This window comes from Penicillium verhagenii, assembly GCF_028828195.1.
Source record: "Penicillium verhagenii strain IBT 33310 chromosome Unknown utg000002l_segment0_segment0, whole genome shotgun sequence".
Classification (NCBI taxonomy): Eukaryota; Fungi; Ascomycota; class Eurotiomycetes; order Eurotiales; family Aspergillaceae; genus Penicillium; species Penicillium verhagenii.
Window position 1 is genome coordinate 3,666,003 of NW_026643166.1, and position 15,782 is coordinate 3,681,784.

Sequence of the window (15,782 nt, forward strand, 5' to 3'; positions counted from 1 at the left end):
TGAGCGCTCTACCCTGAAATGTAATCTGTTTGAATACACCAATCATTCTCTTCGAAGATAAAGTGATACCCCCCACCATTATTGGATGCCCTTGCTGAAGACCCCTATCCATCAGCCTGGATACGCGCCCAGTCCGAAATTGGCATTTTTGAGGGTAGAGTGCTCGCCAAGGCTGGCCTGTGAAATGGTTTACGGCTTACTCTGTTTCTCCTCGATTGGTCCTACATATTCGGGCTGTCATCCCTCTTTGAGTATGTTTTTGGAGACTTGAGGTCCTACCCTTCTCTCCTTGACCCCGTTCTTTACTAGGATCATCCCGGTCTTTCGTTCTCAACCACCTCTCCGCAAGGTCTTTTTCTGTTCTCTCTTTCCTCAGTACACAATTGAAGAAAACAAATCCTTGCCGGCAAGGTATCACCTTCTGATCTCTTTTTCCAACACAACCCTTGCCCTCTTTATTTCTTCACATATATTCTTTAAACATGGGCTCGGAATCCTCGATCACCGGCTCTAACACCTTTTCTTCCGAAATGGATGAATCGAAGTTCTTGAAAAGAAATCGCGTGTTGCATTGGGCAAGACTAGGGTTATCACTCTTGATCTTCATCGCTGCCGTCGCGATCGTTTCCTGCGAAGCAGTCCCATTCCACCATTACAAAAATACAGTTAAATGGGCATCTTCGGGCCTTGCACTCTGGCCTTTGAACCTCGATATTCGGCCCACGGTAGCTGCTATCTCCTGTGGCTGCATTATTGGCTTCTTCCACTTGGCATACGTTGTCGCGGCTCTTCTTCCATTGGTAAGTAGCCCCGCTTGGTACTGGCTGGGTTTAATTAGGCCACTAACTAAGCATGATTTAACCAGCCATACTCTCGGATTAAATTCCTGAACTCTTACTCTTCTGTCTCGGCGACTGCGGGCTTTCTTACTGCACTGATAGGTCTTGTCTTCATTATCTACCGTCCATCCTCGACATACCCAACCGGCTTCACCGATAGCCAAACCTTGCACAGCTGGACCTGCAAATGGAGGGAAAGTGCTAGCGGTGAGACTACACCTATTCATTTTTCGCGCGACTGTCGTGCCACACGCGCAGGCTTCGGGTTGCTGTGCTTGACACTCGGGTTGGAGATCTTCATGGGGATTGCTGCGGCTGTAGGAACCTGGTTCCAAAGGGATGTTGGTCGTCGGCGTGAAGAGCAGGTTCAGCTGGAGAAGCTGGAGATTGCTACGAAGCAAGTGTATAAGAATTGAGAGCCGATTTCTTGTTCTAAATGCGAAGAATATGTGGTGTTGGGTCTTGCAAAGCGGTAGGAGAGGAGCCCTGGAGGGACACTGTCACCAAGATTTGAGACTATTAGGTAGGAGTACTGCTACACACCACCTGATATTGTATGACGTTGCTGGTCTGTGAGATACGGATATGATTATGATTCAAATGTTTACTTTCTATACAATATGGGGATTTGAATTGAATAACAGCGTGACAGTTTGATAGTATTGACCAATCCACTTTACAAAGTTGTTTGTCTGCCGTATAGAGATGTTGATGTCAGAGACCAGAAGACAAGAAAGATACTTGGAATTTTGGTAATTACTAGTAGGTATAGGTACTAAACTAGTAATCTCAAGTATTGTAAACGAGTATTCAAGTACATAGTGAGGGGAGATGAGGGGAGATGCCACAGCTGGTGACGTCACGATAGTATTTCTAGTATTTATGGTTAAATTACTGTACAATACCGTAAGATACCCAGTACTTACTACAAAGCTACTAGTATTTCTACGGCTTATGAACAGGACTCACGAGTACTGTTTATTCACTAGTACTTTTACATGACGTCTAAGACTAAAGATTTGGGGTAATCCGGGGGTGAGGTTCCTCAACTTTGGTTTAACTTGGATCCTTGGAATATGTTTATGCAGGAAGCCACCGTCATATTTAGATGATGATGTAGTAACTAAAGAGTTCTATCCCAGATCCACTTGTACCCTGATTTCAATCCCAACCGTCTGCCATGATTCCAACCCCTCAAGCTTCATTTGGTTAACCTTGGAAGAGATTGCAAATCTCCCGCCTTTTAAAAGCCTGTACATCCCAAGATTATTCCTTCAACATTCTAGTATTAAGCTACTCAGAATTTCCTACTATCGGTACCTAACATTGACAACCTTACGTATTTCCTTTCCTCCAGAGGTCCGCCTCTCTTATTCTCCATACAAAGAAATATCCAGTGATGCTCCGCCAGAATTTCAGACCAGTCGCACGAGCAGCCAAGCAGCAACTGCACTCTAAAGCTCCCTCCATCAACTTCCGCTTTCAATCTACTGCATCTCAAAGCACTTCTAATGGCACCAGTGCTGCCTTGATTGGCGGTCTTGCTGGCGGCACTGTCGCTGGCCTGACTGGATACATCTGGTACCAATACTCTGGGATCAAGAAAGTCGTCGATACTAGCCAGCAGACAAAAGCCTACTTCGAGCAAGCCAAGCAAAAAATCATCCAAAAGGCACCTGAACCAAACGAGGCCTTCCGATTCTTGAGGGATACCGTCAAAAGCTACGCCGTCTTTATCCCTGGTGCACGCGGTTACGTCGACACCGCATTCGACGACCTTGAAAAGATACGAACCGACCACGGAGATGAATTTGACAAAATAGTCAGTGACGCATACAGCGAGTTACGTGATCTTACGACAAAGGAGGAAATCAATACCGCTTCCGCATACAAAGCTTTGGAAATCCTGCAACAGCATTCTAAGCGCCTTTTCGATTTGGCCGGCGACGCCGCTGAGACTTTACTCGATAAACACCCTCAAGTGAAAGAGAAGATCGGGGGTAGCTATGATGAGCTAAAGAAGATGGGCGATGCCTACGGTCCACGAGCGAAGGAGGAGGTTAATCAAACCTGGGAGCAGATCTCCAGTATCGTGCAGCGCGGTGCTAGTGCCGAGTCAGCAGAAGAGATTAAGAATTTGATTCAAGAAAAGACCAAAAAGCTCCAGAAATTTGGGGATGAGGCATGGCAGAAGGGATATGAAGAGTCCAAGCAATATCTCGAAAAGAGCCCCAAGCTCAAACAACTGATCGAAGATAACGCCCCCACCTTGAAAAAGGGAAACTTCGAGAATCTATGGGGCATGGTCAAGGAAAGTGCTTCTTCAGGAAAGACAGAGGACGTGGAAAAATACGTCAAGGATAAAGTCGACCAAGCCAAAAAAACCGACTCGGACAGTTTAGGCAAGGGGCTGGATATGATCCCCGGTGGTTCCAACATGATCTCGCAATTGCAATCACTACAGACCATTGTGCAGAAGAAAGGTAGCGAGGCAGAGAATGTGCTCAAGGATACCCTTGAAGAGTTACAGGGTGTGTTGAAAAAGAGAAAGGAACAGGTCGAGAAGATCGCCGAGGAAGGGAAGAAGCAGGGCAAATAAGCTTGACATGAAGCACCAGGCTAGGACTACATTTTAGGCACCTGGGATTTTACTACATTGTTATATGAGCTAGAAATCCCCTTTTCTGAACTTCACCTCCTACCACTAGTACGACAGGAAACACCTCACTAGAATATCCACAACACTTTGTTTGTAGTGCTCAAGACACGAGAAGCCAAGTCACACTGTTTCTTGTCTGATGGAATCCCGGTTACTTTTAGAAATGACCGGCGTTCAGAATACCCTTGCAGCTTAGTACTACATACTAAACGGAGATATCCGAGGAACCCTCCTTTCGATAATTTGACCTTTCCAATGGCTCTTTGAAACTTGAAACTGGGAATCTTCACTACGCCAAGGTACAGTAGGTAGTACCTTTAAGGTACATGTATAAAAAGAACCCTGAATCATTATAGCTTTCTCCATCATTTTTGATCTCAAAAAAAAGCAACGCCATGAAATTCATCTTCGGCCTTTCCTTCTCAACGGCTGTATGGGCAGCGGCTCGAAACATGCCACCGGACGGGGCCATCGTCGTGGCCAAATCAGGTGGTGACTACGATACAGTGAAAATCAAGATCAGACGTAAATTGGCGGTTTCTTTGTTGACTTCTGATTACGATTAGATAGGGAAAGCAATCATGGCATTGGACGCCGGCCGTTCAGTGAACCAAACCATCTTCATCAAAGCCGGTGTCTATAATGAGCAAGTGGTGATACCAACATTTCGAGGCCGTCTGACGATATATGGCGAGACAAGCGAGTAGGTATTTTGGAGCTTTGAAATGCAGCACCTCCTCGTACTCCGCCAATACAGTCACCGTCACCCATAGCAAAAGGGCAGCGCCAGGCGATGGGGACAAGACAGGTGATTTATAGCTTTTCAAGAAAAAGAAAAACCCTGCAGATCTGGTCTGATTTTGAGAACGCACTAGCTACAATCAGAAACTCGGCGGCCGCTTCAAAGATCTACAACATCAATGTGGCCAACACCTATGGCATGGGCCAACAAGCCGTTTGTCTCAGTTCCACGGGCACCCAGCAAGGATACTATGGGTGCAAGTTCACTGGCCACAATGGTGAGCCAGAATTCTCTTGGAAGCGATGTAAATTGCTCATTGGCTGTAGGAACCATCCGCGTACAGGTCGGTGGCACATCGCTGTTTGCTCAAAGTCTGATTTCTGGCACCACGTAAGATCCATTGATGTTTGAGAGTCATCCACTGAGTCTACTACATTGACACTCAGCTCTAGCGATCTTATCTTCGGTCGGTATGCGCGCGTGTGGTTCGAGAAGGTGGAAATCAAAGTCCGTCCATCTACAAAGAGCGGAGATATCACTGCCAACGGCCGCAATTCGACCAATGACCCATCCTATTATGTGATCAACAATTCGACCGTCGAAGCAATAGATGGATTTTTTAAACCAAATTCTTCCTTCCTCGGTAGGTCTCACGGTCTTTCATCTTCTGTACGATGTGGAGAATGGTCGAGTTGGTGTTGATACTTATCTAGGACACCCGTTAGCTTCCTATGCGCGTGTTGTATTCCAAAAGACATATATGAGCAATATTGTAAATACTGCTGGTTGGAGCGAGTGGTCTCCGAGTCGACCCAACACAGCTCATGTCCTGTTTGGAGAGTATGAGAACAGCGGGGCTGGTAGTGAGGGTCTTCGAGCGAGTTTCGCAACGCACCTGGCTTCACCAGTGGCCATTGCGGACATACTGAATGATAGATACAAGACGTGGGTAGATGAGGAGTATCTTGGAATGAAATGATAAAACAAAGTACTAGGAGGCCAAATTTTATGATTTTTGAAGACGAAGAAGCTTGAAGCGCGATTAAAGCGCTGTATTACATAATCCTTATCAGCACCGCCTTTCGGCAGTTCCAGATCGCGCTCAGCTTGTCTCCAACTCTCTGGCGATTTCCTGCACTAATTTCCAACATGTCGACCGATCTTACAGTCTCTGCAACTGTTGACCTAGATGATGAACCATATGACTCTGCCGAGGATGAGGATTTCCAGCTTGAAGGCGCCCACGAAGAGTCCGACTTATCCTCTGACGACGATGCGGCCGAGCCCGCGAAAAAGAAGCGAAAGACCACGAAGATAACCGATATTCCAGAAGAGGAACTTGACTCCGGTGACGAAGTCACAATTCGAAAAGCACGCGAAAAACGAGAGACAAGGCGGAAGGGCAAGAAATCCAAGGGCAAGAATGCAGGCGACGACGATATTGACTTGGATGATGAGGAAGGCGGCACTGGGGGCTTTGTACGGACTCGAGCCATGAAGATGCAGATGTAGGCCCTACTCGTTGGATTATATTAATACTTCTATCTATTTCGGATTCTAACTTTTTTCTTTCCACAGACAGGAGGAGCGTAAACCACTGGCCAAGATCGATGGTGCAACAATCGACGTGGACGCTCTATGGAAGAAAATGAACACCCCTGGCAGTGAACTAGGCTTAAGACCAAACCAGATCAAACGTGATAGTGAGCCGGCTACAGAACATGACCACGCCGGTGACACGAATATGAAAGACCAAATTGCCCTCGAACCGGAGAACAAACCAGGCAGTACCCACACCCCACAGATGATCAAGATAAAACGCACCTACAAGTTCGCAGGCGAGATGATCACGGAGGAGAAGACTGTGCCCAAGGACTCGGCGGAAGCCAAGGCATTTTTGTCTAGTGGAGAGACCATCGAAAATTCTATCGAGGATGTCACAGTGTCAAATCGCAACCTACGTCGCCCCTTGCGCAAAATGTCCCGATTCGATCCCAATCCAACGGGAGCGATCAAGAAGAGCTGGGAGAAACAGGCTGCAGAGGCTGGTGATCAAGCTGCGAGCGGACCGAAAATCAACACCGTGGAGAAGTCCCGACTCGACTGGGCGCAATATGTGGACCATGCCGGGATTAGCGACGAACTGCGTGTCCACAGCAAAGCCAAAGAGGGCTATATGGGCCGTATGGACTTCCTGGGTCGCACAGAAGCTAGGAAAGACGAAGAAGCTCGACAGGCTCGTATCAAGCGCGTGTAAAGATTCTACCCTACTGTGTCGCCCTCTTTAGACGACCGAGCAAGGTTTACAACCATCATTCACCTTCATTAATCGGCAGAAGAGGCCAGTCCGCTGTTTTGCCCCAGAAACATGCGTGAAAGGATCTTGTTTTTGGATTCCCGTGCTCGATTCTCACCTCCGATGACTCGTAGGAACAATGGGTCTCGGGTGAGAATGCGCTCCTTCGACCAAGCTGCCAGTTCATCCTTATCCTTGTCCCCATCCTCATCCTAGTCCCGACCCTGACCACATTCGGCGGTTTTCTACAGAGTACAATTGATTGTAAGCTCTGCAGAAAGGCTGAACTCGTTTATCGTCAAAGATCGCTGAGATCCACCATTGAATCGACTGGCTACAACCTGATAATGCAACACATTCGATCTTCAGGGACAGATCTTCAGTGGGCTTACCAATTCACAACTAGCCCAAAAAGGCCCCTAGCGCCTAGGACAGGCATGATCCTACGCTGTAGTCTTCAAGGGCCGGCCTTGGATTGGCCATTTTTCAAGTGACACAAGCGTCATAATGGCTTTAACTGTCATATCATGATATTCAGCGCTGCCATTTCCAGGCAGTCATGTACTCTAATTTCCAAATCGTACTAATCAGATACCCAATTTCATCCCTATTCCCTCCGCACCTTCAAAAACATCAATGCAATGCATCGGATTTATATGTTTATCCAACGACCTTTATGGAAGCCTCTGCGCCGGAAATTTAGTTACCCTTGGGCAAGTACTTGACGCCACTGCTTGGACAGTTTGATTTCTCAACTAAGAATTGTCAGTCTCGGTGGTGGATTCAAGATGAGCAATGACCGAGAATTGACAGGGACACTTACGCGGAGCAGTAGGATAATACTGGCCATCAATAGCATTGCCAGCCACATTGAAAAAGTAGTACATTTGGTTCAGTGCGCCATCCTCGCAGCCAACATACGGTGCTGACCCGCCATGTAGCTTGGACAGAGCGGCCTGGATATCGCTGAGCTCGTATGTCTTTGAGTCGTCCGGGGTGATACCGGCCGAGGACAGTGCCTTCCATTACCATGAGTATTGCACTTGCTCAGTTCAATTTTTTGGAAAAGGCTTACCTGATAAGTGTCCAACCCCTTGAACAGATCAACCACCTTCTGGAAGAATTCTCCAACTTCCTCCTGTGGAGAGTAGTTGGTGTAACAGCTCGGCTTGATAGTGTTGATACAGGTACCATGCTTGCTCCACTCATGTTCCCAGAACTCCTCGTTGCTGCCGTCATCATTGACCCAATATGTTTGCATATAAGAGAGCAGGTCGGTGCGATCCTGCGCACTTAGGATATCAGAAATATTGGTGTATGCGCGTGAGGAGTCACAGCTTGACTGGTAGGTCCCATCGCAGTTATCAGGCCTATACATTGACATTAAAATCAGATCAGTTGCTCTTGCTTGGTCCTGGCTTTGCGTTCCTGTAGATGGATGCTTACCACAGTCCGTGGATTGTCCATGAATCACTTGGGCCAGTTGTGGGGTCCGTATCCCAGAATTGAGTCTGCAGGAGAGCTCCGCCCGGGTAATTGTAGCAGCAGGTTGGAGCCTTGGATGAGCTCTGGCAGCTCAGCGTGCCATTGTTCGAACAGGTTTTCAGTTGGGCCAAAGCGCCGGCGGTGATTGTAGTCAGAGTAATCAACCGCGAGAAAGACATTTTCGAGGGTTTCTTAGATAGTACTAACAATTGAGTAAATTAACGAAAATGAGATGGAGAATCTAGGAGAATTAAAGATAATACCCCGCCATTATGTACTAGGCTGTACAGTAAATGACACGGATGTTGCCAGGGACGTAAATTGTCGATCAGTGCAGTAGTAACGCTATATCATGTGTACATTTGAGTAACACATGCACTGATAAGAGCGTCTCGATTCGCGATTCACATCGGAAATCGCCGTGAGATCAATTTCAGATGCCGATCACTCAAAGGGGGAGAGATATGGGGTCAAGATGGTTTGACCAATTATCGCCTAAATTCCATGTAGGGTCTTGTCTTCTTCAAACCACCCGTCGGACGTCCCCTTCTTATTACCGACTTGATGTTGCATTCTTCCAAATTCCTGCGGATCTCCGGTGCTGATTGATTCATCCCGGAGATGAGCCCCCGCTTAGTCGGTCGCGGTTCGGCGAACCAAACGCGATGGACGGATGTTCCCTCAGGATCGACAGCCCCATTTCCTTTCACGGGTCGTCGGATAAGGTTGGGTGGTTGGACTGTGGACCCTAGGTAGATCTAGGTAGGTAGAGACCTACAAACCCTGATGAGATCGTCGTCTATTCCCGTTTTTTACGTGCGAGAATTCACACTCAAGCGATAAGGCAACGCTAGTATCTTCAGCAAGTAAGTTGAGATGAATAAGACGGTCAAACCCTCCCCCCTGAGAGAAGAAAACACAAATCATGAAACCAATGATTCTTCCGCCCCACCCTCCTCGTCACTTTGCAGGGATCGATTCAATCGAATCCGCCAAAGCGCTGCGGTGGCAAATCCAAAACACACAGCGGCTTGCAGGAATGGGAGACCCATCCACGCACTGCCGAGGTGCATCCCCAATCGGAAAAGGTAGGCGAACAGCGGGCCTGCGACAAACGTTCCGATCGACTGGGAGATTGCGAGTGCTGAATACAAAGTTCCAACGTGGTCTGGTAGGACTAATGATGTTGCTAAACTGCGTGTGGTGACCATGAAAGCTGCACTCGACGAAACAATCACTAAACCGGTGATCAAGATACCGGCAGTCGGGGCGAACCCTACTACAGTGAAACCGATGACCCCAAAAAGGCCCATCAGCTGGCTCAGTCGGTAATCTCTGAACTTTCCATGCAGATCAAAGTACCGGACGGCCAGGAAGGTGACTCCGGGCATCAAAATTGAGAAGCAGAAGATGCCAACCATACCACGGATTGAAATGAGAAGACCCGCCTATTTCATAGTTAGTTGAGTTTGAATTTATATAGTGAGTGGTGTGGATGGCTTACTTGGGCAATACTCCAGTTGAATTTCTTGGAGGTGTATTGTAGAAGGATATTGGTGCTTTCGCGGCTCATCATGGAGACAAAGCCGACAGCAATAATCCATGAGATATTACTATCAGTCCACATGAAATGGATAGACTCTTTGAACTCGTGAACTCCATGACGGAGTGCTTGGACAGTGAATTGCTTGCCTGGCTGTAGAGTAAATTCAGCTGAGATTCCACTCGCTGTTCCTTGAATGACTCTTTTTGCTTTGGCATCTTCGAGCGTTTCGGGAAGAAAGACTATAAGCGTAAGCCCAGCAGTGGCAATGGCAAAGCCCAGAATATAGGGGGTCCAAAGATCAATTCTCATCAGGTATGCACTTGCCGGGCCCGCCAGAACCTCGGAGAGAACTACAAACGACGAGAGACGAAAGAGAGCGTTTGATCTAAGTCGTCAGATCCGCTTTCGGGAATGACTGAGGGACTGTGAGCGAACATACCTTTCTTCTTCAGAGACAACATCGGCAACCATATTAATTGCGACAAAAGACATGGTTTGATCACCACCACCTATCAGGAGCCATACTGATGACAGCCAGACGGAGCGAAGGGGAAAGATACCTGGCCAAGCGCCTGAAGATAATCAGAGATGTTTTGGAATGAATCACGACGACCTGACTTACAGACAATTCGAGTCCAGAGCTCGCTCAAAGTAATTCCCAGCGCGGCAAGATATAGCACCGGCTTCCGCCCCCAGTGGTCAGATAAGAAACCATAACCCAGGGAAAGGAATATAGCTTGAGATAGGTCAGCAGTCAAAACACACACAGCTGGTCATCTGGGTTGATTTACTGGGTAGAACCTCGAAACCACTCTTATAGCCAAGAATCAAGGCCAATTCCCCTGTGCGAATGGTTAATGATTAGTATTCAGGTCATATTATATCTGGATTGGTGTACTTGCCCTGGACCGCTTCCGATTTACACGGGTCCTCCCCCCGGGTCACATTGTTGCCCACACCCTGGAATTCCGAATAGTTTCGGCAGATAATCTGTTCAAATATCGCGGTCTGAGGGGCTAAAGAGAGGTACATTCCAAAATCTGCGGCGAGGCAAATCAATGAACACACGGTGAGAACCAACAGCTTCTTTGCTCCGTTCCCTATCGGCACGTTGACAGGAATTTCCGACAATAAAGGATGCGCTTCGTGATCACCAGTCCGGTCATCAGAATCCACAGCCATTATGAAGGTGATTGGAAGAAATCAAAAAAAAAAAAAAAAAAAAAAAAAAGCAAAAGCCGGCAAGGAATGACAGGTCTCTTTCCTTGCTGGAATGTTGGGCATTGAACAAAGATGCCTACCCTTAGCGCCGGCCCCCAATAGATAGGCTTATCGGATTTAAGATGGATCGCAACGGTGAGAAACGGTGAGAAGTGGGGTGCGATTGTTAATTGATCCAATTGGCCCCTGTCCCGACAAAGCCAAGTGGACTCAAGCGGGGTTTGTCTTTGTCTTGATTCCTTTTGAACTCGGTGGATTTCTTTCTTCATGGGTAATTGCGGGAGAGAGAGAGAGAACAAGGTAAATCTATGACTTGGTATCTGGAATCAACGTGAATGGCGGACGGTGACAACTTGAGTTGATGATGGCAGTGTTTACCCATAACGCAATTGCAAGGTGTATGGCAAACATGATTCCGAACTCCGAGCTCCGAGCTCCGAGCTCCGAACTCCGAGCTCCGTGCAACTTCGGACTTGAAACGCTTCCAAGGTATAGATGAAGCAGTATAGATAAAGCAAAAATGATGGCCAATTTCAAGTCCCTTCTCAAGGCTAGGTAAGATGAGGCGGAAAGGAGGAATCTCGTTGGACTAGAGAAGTTGTGCTACTTGGCAATAAAAAAAAGGTGTTTCGTAGACTACCAATACATATGCTGTTAGGTACACGTCAACTGGTTGTTCTCCACTGCGGATCAAGGATTTAAGGTTGAATCGTGAGTCGTGACAATCGGAAGGAAGTCCTGGAAACATTGAAAACGTACGTCAACTGGTTTGTTAGCTTACGGCCATGGATACCAAATCCGGGCATCTAACATTGAACATTAAATCCATGGAATGTACTACCTGTTTTCCATACTAGTAATCATCAACTGGTCAGTTATCACGATTGTAATGTTTTGTGCATGTTCGGCTACGCAGAACCAATTTGGTTATTCACAAGATCTAACATTTGAATTCATATACCGCTGATCCGATCTATCATTGATCGAAAGTGGCTGTAGATTAGTCCCTTTCGAACATAAAAATGTATTCGATTTGTGTTGGTTTCGGATTATGCAAAACATAAAAGAAAGCATAAAACCTTTCAAGTTCAAGTATAAAGTGGGCATAAAAGTGGGCTTAAGTTATTCAATGCTGGCACTGAGTCAGTGTCAAGTTAGTGACCCACTACGATTCAGGTCTCGAGTATTTTATTGGTCTAGAGCATTTCAATGTGGATGCACTGAATCATCTCCTCCACATGCCTGTTCGTCTCTAGTACTTATTTCTGGGTCACTTAACAAAATTATTCACCATCACTTATGTCCATTTAAGGGTATATATGACCCAAGTTATGTGTTTGACTAATTTGACTTTGCTCTAGTCTAAATCTTTGACTCGGTTCATAAAAGACTGAGCCTTATGCAATTTAATAACTCCTCTCATATTTTTTTCTTCTTTCTCACACTCTTTTAAACTTGGAATAGATCCGAGTCCTCTTTCCCCCTTCAACTTTCATTCATACACTCTCACAGGGGATACCTCTATACTCACATGCACATATATACACACACACACACACACGCGCACACACGCACACACACGCACACACACACACGCACACACATCCTTTATTCCTCTACCCTCATCATGTCCGGTTTGAGCCTCAAATCAGGCTCGGGCCACTCAACTCTTGATCCAGAGATAGCACAGGACCACCCGGATCTCGAAAAACAGCCCACAAAGACCACCTCTGAGGAACCTGCACCTATACCACCAACAGAATACCCTGAAATGGATCTGAGTCAGGGTATAGTTGGCTGGGAAAGTCAAGATGATCCCGAACATCCCCAGAACTTTCCCAGCAGTAAGAAATGGACCCTTCTCGCACTTATCAGCGGATTCACTTTGGTTTCCCCACTTGCGTCCAGCATGTTTTCGCCTGCAGTCGTCTATATGGCCGATGAATTCAAAGAGACAAACGAGACGATCCTTTCCTTTAGTGTCAGTATCTTTTTGATCGGATATACGGTAAGCTTCCCCGCAAAACCCTACCACATGGTCATACATACGAGATCATCACAGTTCTAACCTAAATTCTTGGCTTTTCCTAGTTCGGTCCTCTTTTCCTTGCCCCCCTCAGTGAGATATATGGTCGTCGGGTCGTTCTTTCCAGTGCCAACTGGTTCTTCGTCGTATGGCAGATTGGTTGCGCCCTTTCAAAGAACATTCAGACCTTGATTGTTTGCCGCTTATTTGCTGGTATTGGAGGAAGTGCATGCATCACCCTTGGAGCTGGTGTTGTCGCAGACATGTTCCCAAGAGAAACTCGCGGTATGGCTACATCTATCTGGAGTATGGGTCCTCTGATTGGTCCTGTCGTGGGACCAATTGCTGGGGGTTTCCTCGGCGAGCAGGTCAGCTGGCAATGGATCTTCTGGCTTCTGTTAATTGTCGGCGGAACCATGCAAGCTGGTATTGAGGTTTTCAACAAGGAAACCTTTGCACCAGTTCTGATCAAATGGAAGACCGCCAAGCTGGCAAAGGAGCTCAACCGCTCTGACTTGGTCAGTGCCTATGAAGTCGGCCGTGAGCAGCTCACAACTGGTCAGATCTTGAAGCGTAACCTTATCAGACCGGCTTTGCTGTTGACCAAGTCTCCTATCGTGGCACTTCTTGCTCTCTACATGGTGAGGCCGATCCCCATCTTTTCATACGGCCTGTTTTCTTTTACTAATTTTGAATTTAGTCTTTGGTCTATGGCTTGCTCTATCTTTTCTTCACAACCATCTCCGATGTCTTCACGAGCACATATGGTTTCTCGGTCGGCTTATCAGGCCTCGCATACCTGGGTATCGGTATCGGTTTCTTTGTCGGTCTTTTCATCATGGGTTTAACAAATGACCGTATGGTGTCAAGGCTTACAGCTCAAAATGGTGGAAAGTTCGAGCCGGAGATGAGACTGCCGACAATGATCATCTTTGCTTGTATCTTGCCTATCAGTTTCTTCTGGTATGGCTGGACTGCTGATAAGCATATCTTCTGGATTGTGCCTATTATTGGCATGTTCCCCTTTGGTGTGGGCATGATGGGTGTCTTCATGCCCATTCAGACCTACATCATCGACTGGTAAATCTTCACAACCCTCACAACCCTCACACCCAAGCTCTTATTTACTAAATTCTTGCAGTTACCCAGCCTATGCGGCATCCGCCAATGCTACCCTGACGGCAACCCGATCCCTCGTTGGGGCCCTCCTTCCCCTTGCTGGTCCATCCATGTTCGACTCACTGGGACTCGGTTGGGGAAACTCGCTGCTCGGATTCCTTGCTCTGGCCTTTGTTCCCATTCCCATTATCTTCACCAAGTATGGTCAGCAAATCCGTGAGAGACACGTTGTCAACCTTGGATAAAATAGGGGTCGTGTTTCACTGCGGTGCCAGTTTCCGATAAACGATACTGTTATCGTTCTCTTTCTCTCTCTCTCTCTCTCTCTCTCTCTCTCTCTCTCTTTTTGACAATGTTGTCAAAACCCACGCATGATCTGCACATACGGCGCCAATTGTACAGGGGGGAAAATCATCACATATTAGACTTAAGACCATTCATTAATAGACTCATTCATTGTACATTGCAAAATCCTTGGTTATTCCCATTATTCCCGTTCTTTGATCTCGACGGTAGAAATACACTCATGCCATATTGAACACAAGTGAATTGACATCTATACCATCCGCAAGACTCGGGTAATTGCTCAAAAACTCCGGCGTAATCCCCCATCCCTCCTCACTCATGAAAATATCATAAAAAGCAGGCTTTATACAAAGCTCATCGTGTTCATTGCGCTCCACGGTCTTCATGCCCCACGGCCACCGAAGCTTAATACAACAAGCAAACATGCCAAACAATCCCTCACGATCTTTGTCAAATATTCGCCATTGTCGGATCATGTTGCATCTCAGTTTCGGCCACGGAATACCGCTTACTGCGAGAGGGTGCTCGATCTGAAACTGCTCTTCAACGGGTCGCAGGAAAACAGGCAAAGCTGCAAACGTCTTCGGACTGGGGGCAATGATCCATTTTGAGAAGTGATATACTATCCAGCCCATGGCTAGCCTTTCCGGCTCGCGAATCGGCCGCCTTTCTAGTGCCATGTGGATCATATTTGCTAATGGGTTGGTCTTGCTGCCGTATAAAATTTCAAGAGGTGATGCAGGTGTATCTGGGCAATCCATGATCTGTTCAATATGGAAAAACCACGGACAGGAGACAGTTCGGAGATTGGAAAAATCGTCAGAGTAAAGGGGGAGTTGATTCCATAGCGGACGGGCTTCAGAAGGTCGCAGCAGTGGTGAGCTTGTTGCCATCGACGGCACGTTAATACCGGAGTAATTTTCGTCCGCGCTGTGAGACTGAGACTTTTCCAGGTTGGACTGCTTCGGGGGAACAGGAGCTTCAAAAACTTTTTCATTCGCACCTTGGGTCAACCACACATTGAAGAGGCCTGTGTCTTCAACTCTCTCATCCCACGAGTTGACCATTGATTTCAATACCTCTTGACGGTTCACAAGAGTTTCATTCTGCTTGCGAAGACTTTTGATAATTTTAAGAAGCTGCTGGGTGCCTTGGTCGGCGTGATGTTGCTCGCAGTGAGCTACCTTGGCCTCCAAATGAGCTGTGTAGCTCTCCTTTTTCTCGCGCAAGGTCTTCTGGGATCTTCTGTCGCGGATACGTTTGCGCTCTGCTGAAGATAAGTCGGACATTTTTTGTTTTTGTTCCCTCTGCTCCGGTTGTATTATATGTCTGACTTTGATTTGGGGGATGTTGGCGCGATACGGGCACTATAATTACGGCGGTGAACGGGGTCGGCAAATTTATTTTCTCCAACATTTGAACATTTGAATATATTATACATATATGTATACCATTGGTACCTTGAAGATGTTCAACTTGACCACCTATATGTACATAAGAGCGATTCCAAACATTTGAAGTAACTATTTCTCACATCCTTCTT

At 46.9% G+C, this 15,782-nt stretch overlaps 7 protein-coding genes across 7 annotated transcripts; 4 read left to right on the forward strand and 3 right to left on the reverse strand.

Annotated features, from left to right (window-relative positions):
• Positions 1 to 482: 482 nt before the first annotated feature.
• On the forward strand, positions 483 to 1,255 carry N7466_001346 (uncharacterized protein; the record flags this gene model as incomplete). Its single annotated transcript, XM_057160744.1, has 2 exons — positions 483 to 800; positions 866 to 1,255. 2 exons carry the CDS (start codon positions 483 to 485, stop codon positions 1,253 to 1,255), a joined length of 708 nt encoding a protein of 235 aa, XP_057026992.1.
• Positions 1,256 to 2,238: 983 nt separating this feature from the next.
• On the forward strand, positions 2,239 to 3,438 carry N7466_001347 (uncharacterized protein; the record flags this gene model as incomplete). The annotated part of the gene is made up of 1 exon (XM_057160745.1): positions 2,239 to 3,438. One exon carries the CDS (start codon positions 2,239 to 2,241, stop codon positions 3,436 to 3,438), a length of 1,200 nt encoding a protein of 399 aa, XP_057026993.1.
• Positions 3,439 to 5,389: 1,951 nt separating this feature from the next.
• On the forward strand, positions 5,390 to 6,497 carry swc5 (putative Swr1p complex component (Swc5); the record flags this gene model as incomplete). Its single annotated transcript, XM_057160746.1, has 2 exons — positions 5,390 to 5,748; positions 5,819 to 6,497. 2 exons carry the CDS (start codon positions 5,390 to 5,392, stop codon positions 6,495 to 6,497), a joined length of 1,038 nt encoding a protein of 345 aa, XP_057026994.1.
• Positions 6,498 to 7,235: 738 nt separating this feature from the next.
• Positions 7,236 to 8,200, reverse strand: N7466_001349 (T2 family ribonuclease; the record flags this gene model as incomplete). Its single annotated transcript, XM_057160747.1, has 4 exons — positions 7,236 to 7,291; positions 7,360 to 7,555; positions 7,612 to 7,906; positions 7,983 to 8,200. The coding sequence occupies 4 exons, from the start codon at positions 8,198 to 8,200 to the stop codon at positions 7,236 to 7,238; spliced, it is 765 nt and encodes a 254-aa protein (XP_057026995.1).
• A 744-nt stretch (positions 8,201 to 8,944) lies between these two features.
• On the reverse strand, positions 8,945 to 10,749 carry N7466_001350 (uncharacterized protein; the record flags this gene model as incomplete). Its single annotated transcript, XM_057160748.1, has 6 exons — positions 8,945 to 9,469; positions 9,526 to 9,952; positions 10,007 to 10,139; positions 10,190 to 10,303; positions 10,359 to 10,409; positions 10,491 to 10,749. 6 exons carry the CDS (start codon positions 10,747 to 10,749, stop codon positions 8,945 to 8,947), a joined length of 1,509 nt encoding a protein of 502 aa, XP_057026996.1.
• A 1,666-nt stretch (positions 10,750 to 12,415) lies between these two features.
• On the forward strand, positions 12,416 to 14,178 carry N7466_001351 (MFS transporter; the record flags this gene model as incomplete). Its single annotated transcript, XM_057160749.1, has 4 exons — positions 12,416 to 12,796; positions 12,880 to 13,455; positions 13,515 to 13,894; positions 13,956 to 14,178. 4 exons carry the CDS (start codon positions 12,416 to 12,418, stop codon positions 14,176 to 14,178), a joined length of 1,560 nt encoding a protein of 519 aa, XP_057026997.1.
• Positions 14,179 to 14,457: 279 nt separating this feature from the next.
• N7466_001352 (bZIP transcription factor) lies at positions 14,458 to 15,528 on the reverse strand (the record flags this gene model as incomplete). Its single annotated transcript, XM_057160750.1, has 1 exon — positions 14,458 to 15,528. The coding sequence occupies one exon, from the start codon at positions 15,526 to 15,528 to the stop codon at positions 14,458 to 14,460; it is 1,071 nt and encodes a 356-aa protein (XP_057026998.1).
• Positions 15,529 to 15,782: the final 254 nt, after the last annotated feature.